A 6,297-nucleotide genomic window follows, 5' to 3' on the forward strand; every position below is an offset into this window, starting at 1 on the left:
TTAATCCCCCATCATCGCCCACTGTTTGTGGGCGGCACGGTGGCACAGTGGTTAGCACTGCTGTCTTACAGCGCCAGAGACCCGGGTTCAATTCCTGCCTCAGGCGACTGACTGTGTGGAGTTTGCACGTTCTCCCCGTGTCTGTGTGAGTTTCCTCCCGCTGCTCCGGTTTCCTCCCACAGTCCAAAGATATGCAGGTCAGGTGAATTGGCCATGCTAAATTGCCCGTAGTGTTAGGTAAGGGGTAAATGTAGGGGTATGGGTGGGTTGCGCTTCGGCGGGTCGGTGTGGACTTGTTGGGCCAGAGGGCCTGTTTCCACACTGTAATGTAATCTAATCTGTAAAAATCCTTCTAACCTCCATCAAGTATAAATGCAGAGTCCTCAGACATTCCTCATATGTTACGCTATTCATTCCTGGGGCCATTCTTGTGAACCTCCCCTGAACACCCTCCAAGGCCAATACATCCTTCCTGAGACATGGGGTCTAAACCTGCAAACCATACGCCAAATGTCATCTGACCAGAGCCTGAGGGAGCTTCTGAAGTACATCCCTGCTTTTATATTCAAATCCTCTCAAAATAAATGCTATCATTGCATTTGCCTTCCTAACTGCTGACTTAACCTGCAAGTTTACCTTGAGAGAATCCTGGACTAGAACTCCAAAGTCTCTTTGCATTTCAGACTTTTGAATTTTCTCCTCATTTAGAAAATGTCTCCATTCTTCCTAACAAAGTGCATGACCTCACACTTTTCCACATTGTACTCCATCTGCAACTTGCTTGCCCACTCTCCTAACCTGTCCAAATCCTTCTACAGCCTCCCCACTTACTCAATGCTGCCTGTTCCTCTACCTATCTTTGAATTGTCTACAAACTTAGCCAGAATGCCTCAGTTTCTTCGCCCAGATCATTAACATATAAAGTGAAAGTTTGTGGTCCCAACACTGAGCCTGGCAAAACACCACTTGTCACTGGCTGCCATCCTGAGAAGGACCCTTTTATCTTCACTCTTTGCTTTCTGCCAGACAGCCAAGCTTCTATCCATGCTAGCACCTTGCCTATAACACCATGGGCCCTTACCTTACTCAGTAGCCTCCTAGAAGAAAGTTAGGACTGCAGAAGCTGGAGATCAGATTTGAGAGTGTTGTGCTGGAAAAGCACAGCAGGTCAGGCAGCATCTGAGGAGGAGGAGAATCGACGTTTTGGGCACAAGCCCTAATATTCATGATGAATTCCTGATTCGCCTGCTCCTCGGATGCTGCCTGACCTGCTGTGCTTTTCCAGCACCACACTCTCAACTCAGTAGCCTCCTGTGGGCACCACCTTGCCAAAGGCCTTCTTGAAGTCTAGGTAGATAACACCCATTGGCTCTCCTTGGCCTAACCTGATTGTTACTTGCTTAAAGAATTCTAGCAGATTTGTCAGGCATGACGTCCCCTTGATGAACATGCTGACTTTGTTCTATTTTACCGTACACATATCCAAGTACTTAGAAATCTCATCCTTCACAATGGATTCTAGGATCTTACCCACAGATGAGGTTAGGCTAATTGGGCTGTAATTTCCGTCTTTTGCCTTACTCCCTTTTTAAACAAGGATGTCACATTAGCAATTTTCCAGTCCTCTGGCACCCTCTCTGATTCTAGCAATTTCTGAAAGATCACCACTAATGCCTCAACTATCTCTTCAGCTATCTCCCTTAGAACGCTGGTGTACAGTCCATCTGGTCCAGGAAACTTATCCATCTTCAGGCCATTCAGTTTTTCTATCACCTTCTTTTTGATGAAGGCCACCATACAGCTCTGCGTCCTCACTCTCTTGAATTTTTGGGATATTACTCATATCTTCCACCATGAAAACTGACACAAAGTAATTATTCAGTTCCCACTACTATCAATCCAGCATCATTTTCCAGTGGCCCAAGAGCAATTTTTGCCTCTCTTTTGCCATTTATATATTGAAAGAAGCTCTTACATTATATTACTGACTAGCTTACCCTCATAATGAATCTTCTCCCTCCTTATTTATTTTCTTGTTGCCCTCTGTTGGTCTTTGAAAGTTTCCCAATCCTCTTGATTTCCCACTGCCCTTCACCACAGTATATGCTTTCTTGCTTACGCTAACCTTAGTTGAATTCTAATCTTTGATTCATTATTAGTTTCCCTGGGACATCAGATATTTAGGCCTCTGCATATGCACTGTGAAGACTGACACAAAATAATTATTCAACAAGCATTCATTCTCCTTATTGTTATTTTACAATGATTTTAAAGAACTTAACTTACTATTGTCTAAGTATTTCTTCTGAGTATAATTCTCCAAATACACTGTATTGTGTGTAAAATTGAACGGGCTTCTGAGGTTGAGAAGCACGTGGAACCATGTGGTCAAGAAGGTAGTCGCCCCTGCTGCTACCAAGGGATCAAGGAAGTATAAAGTGCATGGAAATTCACCATGGTAGGAATAGGCAGACAGTGCAGGAATCTTTTGAGAGTATGGGCAAAAGTGAGGACTGCAGATGCTGGAAACCAGAGTAGAGATCAGAGTGGTGCTGGAAAAGCACAGCAGGTCAGGTAGCATCCGAGGAGCAGGAAAATCGACATTTCGGGCAAAACCCTACATCAGGAATGGAGGCCTCCGTTCCTGATGAAGGGCTTTTGCCTGAAACATCGATTTTCCTGCTCCTCGGATACTGCCTGACCTGCTGTGCTTTTCCAGCACCACTCTGATCTCTACTCTTTTGAGAGTGTGTCATTTTCAAACTGGTTTTCAGTGTAGTTCAGAGCACATCCACAGCATCTTGGGGCAAATATGTGCTTGTGGGTATATGGAGAAAAGCAGTATAACAGAAATAAAGTGTAGGAACTCAATGTCATTGAATATTTCATAGTTAGGTAAATAGAACAACATTGCTGCAAAATTTGACATTCGTCCTGCACCAGAGGCGGAGAGAGAAAAACAGAGAAAGCAGTTGAGGTTTATGATCTTTTGATGAAACTAAGAAAATTTAGAAATGTAGTATATTTTGAGCAAAGGAAATGAAGAAGTGTGGACAAAGGAACAGAAAGGAAAATCTGTGATATAGTGGAAGGAGGTCAGAAAAGGAGTGACAATAGAACAAATATCTAGTGAAACAAAATTTTCATCTGGAAGAGGTGCGAATGGCAGAATGATGAACAGAAGCCATCAGAGCCAAAGAAAGAGAAAGACTAGACAGAGAAACCAAAACTATCAAAAAGAAAGGAAACAAAATGGGGGCAGAGATAAAAATTTATATTTATTGAACACAATGTTGATAGAAGAAGTCTGTGAAGTGCCCAGTGAAACCACAAAGGTGTTGTTCCTCAAGCCTAGGCTGAACTTCATATTATAACATCTCAGGAGGTCACAGACAGAAAATTCCAACTGAGAGTAAGATGAAGAATTGGAATGATAGAGTCCTGGGATCTTAGGGTTATGCAGGCTGAACAGAGGTGTTCTGCAAAGTTGCATTTTATCTTTCCAGCCTGGAGAAGACAATACCATGATCAATGAATGCAGGATACTAAATGGAAAGAATGTGTTTGGGACTTTGGGCAGTGAGGAGGGAGATAATGAACAGGCAGGTGTGGTATCTCTTACATTTGTATGGAAAGGTGCTATAGCAAACGAAGGGGAAGGAGGGTGTCTGAGAAATTATAGGAGGAATGGTCCCTTTGGAATCCTGAAAGGGAAGAAGAGAGGAAGGGAAGATGTGTTTGGTAGGGGCATCATGCTGTAGGTACTGGATATTGCAGAGGAACAATGAATATGAAAGATGGTGGGGTGGAAAGAAAGAACAAGGGAAGGAAAGAACAATAGCCCCTACTTTGGCTCTGGGAAGGGAAGGAAGAGGTGAGAGCAGAAGTTCAAGAAGTTGGAGCAGTGAGCTCTCATACCATCCTCATGGAGGTTGGAGGTTTAGAGAAATTGGGTGTCCACGTTGAAACGGAGACATTTAAGGACAGGAAACTGGAAACTTTTAAAGTGATACAGGGGATTGGAAGAGTCATGGGCGACGACAGGAAGAGAAAAGGGGAGAAAAAATAGACTTGCAATGTCAGGTCAGGAGGGCAGGAACAGGCTGAAATAAAACCTGGAAATTTTGTGGATTTTGGGAAGGAAGTCATAGCCTGCTTTTCGGAGTTTGACAGGGGTTGGAGCTATGAGGTTGGAAACCATAGAAGGAAACGTTTAAGGGGATAATATCAGTGACAATCTTGGAAATAATAGCTTAAAGGTAGGTGATGGGGTCATTGTCTGGCAGGAGTTAAGGGAAAGCATTGGGGCAGTTGATGTTCAGCCTCTGCTAGGTAAAGGCCAGCCATGATGTGGAGGTGCTGGTGTTGGACTGGGGTGGACAAAGTCAGAAATCACACGACACCAGGTTATAGTCCAATAGCTTTATTTGAAATCACAAGCTTTCAGAGCGCTGCTCCTTCGTCACTTCACCTGTCTAAGGAGCAGCGCTCTGAAAGCTTGTGATTTCAAAGAAAGCTGTTGGACAATAACCTGGTGTTGTGTGATTTCTGACTAGGTAAACATTAATATAACAGGCAATAGAACCAACCTTGTCAGTAGGTTTGAAGGCAATGTGAGACATTAGAGAATGCCAGCAGTTAAGAGTCTCCCATATTGCCATGGTTCTGGAGTCACATATAGGTCAGCCTAAGTAGGGATGACAGATTTACTTCCCCAAAGGGATTTTTACAACAATAATTACTTGTTTCCATTAGACTAGCTTTTTATTGAATTCAAATGTCTGCTATCCTGGAATTTGAAGCCAGAGTTTTAGCTTTGATTACTAGTTCAATAACATAAAATATATGTAATCTATCCAAAATGCTAACAATGCTAGATGCAGGGAGGATGGTTGCCTTGGTTGTGGAGATGAGAAAAGATTCCTTCTCTCAGAGGCCGGTCAACTTGTGGAATTTCCCACCTCAGAAAGCTGAGGAGACTGGGTCACTGAGTATGTGCCAACTTATGTCATCTGCTGTAAATGCATTTGATGGAGTGGGTGACAGGATGGTGCAACTGATTTATACACATATGGACCCAATGGTCTTACCATGGTCCAATACCTCCACCTGGCAACCCTTCCCCCCACACCCCACCTCCAGTTTAAAGGACTCCATCATTAGAGATCACGTCCTCATCTGCATAGAACCTATGCTCTGTAAATTCTCCTTCTCAACCACTTGTCCAACTAAACGCTCCTTAAAACCATCTATTATATTTCAATATGGCTTTGTGTCTATTCTATTACGTAATTTAGTCATTTTTACTGGGTTAAAATTGCTGTACAAATGTAAATAGGTGAATAGTACCAAGCTGAAGAGGCTGTGGATGAGTTCACCATGAAACTTATATATCTAGTAATTCCAACTGAGTTTAATAATTACTGAAAAGTATTTTAAAAAGGCCACTTAGTTAGATGTATTCCTGATATAAAACCTAACTTGATTGTTTTGTTTTAAAGGAACACGCTTTTCAACAATTATTTCGGTCAATAACAGATATATGAGGTTTAAACGACTGTACGTGGAAATGAAAGAATTTAAGAAATCTATTGTTTGAGTTTTTTTTGTGTGAGCGATAAGTAGAATACAGAGTTATTGAATACCTGTAAACACAACCCCTCCTTTAGGCTCAGCGGATGCCGGAATGTGATTATTCCTGCCAGTACGGAGAGGCATCTGCTCCAAATTAGTTTTATAATAATCGACCAGGACTTGTATTCCCAAAGGAGTCAGACCGAGCTGCACAGCTCTCGCTGAATGCCAACCCTCCCACAGTGACATTGACACTTGCGTTGCTATAGACGCCTCACTCGTTGCAATGACAGTTCAGTGACGAAGACACTCCAGAGACAGGGAGGGAGGGGCCAGGGACAGGGGAGGGGCCAGGGACAGGGGAGGGTCCAGGGAGAGGGGGGGGGCCAGAGACTGGGAGGGAGGGGCCAGGGACAGGGGAGGGTCCAGGGACAGGGGAGGGAGGGGCCAGGGAGAGGGGGGGCAAGGGACAGGGAGTGGGGGCAAGGGAATGGGAGGGAGGGTCCAGGGACAGGGGGAGGGTCCAGGGAGAGGGGGAGGGGCCAGGGACAGGGAGGGGGACATGGGAATGGGAGGGAGGGGCCAGGGACAGGGGGAGGATCCAGGGACAGGGAGGGAGGGGCCAGGAACAGAGGGCGGGGCCAGTGTCTGGGAGGCCTGGGACAGGGAGGGAGGGGCCAGACAGGGAGGGAGGGGCCAGAGACAGGGAGGGAGGGAGGGAGG

At 44.7% G+C, this 6,297-nt stretch overlaps 1 protein-coding gene across 2 annotated transcripts in view; it reads right to left on the minus strand.

Annotated features, from left to right (window-relative positions):
- Window positions 1–5,777, minus strand: part of spmip2 (sperm microtubule inner protein 2) — a 50,594-nt gene extending 44,817 nt beyond the window's left edge. The window contains exon 1 of one of the 2 annotated variants that reach the window (XM_087979823.1): window positions 5,646–5,777. Coding sequence is in view for 1 of the 2 variants with exons in the window: in XM_087979822.1 (XP_087835948.1) it covers window positions 5,646–5,718 (73 nt within the window). In the remaining variant the exon portion in view is untranslated. The remainder of the gene's footprint in view (window positions 1–5,645) is intronic. The other variant, XM_087979822.1, reaches the window with a different exon arrangement.
- Window positions 5,778–6,297: the final 520 nt, after the last annotated feature.

This window comes from Chiloscyllium plagiosum, unplaced genomic scaffold, assembly GCF_037043375.1.
Source record: "Chiloscyllium plagiosum isolate Xiang-an unplaced genomic scaffold, Cpla_swu_hap1 HiC_scaffold_36, whole genome shotgun sequence".
In the NCBI taxonomy this organism is placed as follows: Eukaryota; Metazoa; Chordata; class Chondrichthyes; order Orectolobiformes; family Hemiscylliidae; genus Chiloscyllium; species Chiloscyllium plagiosum.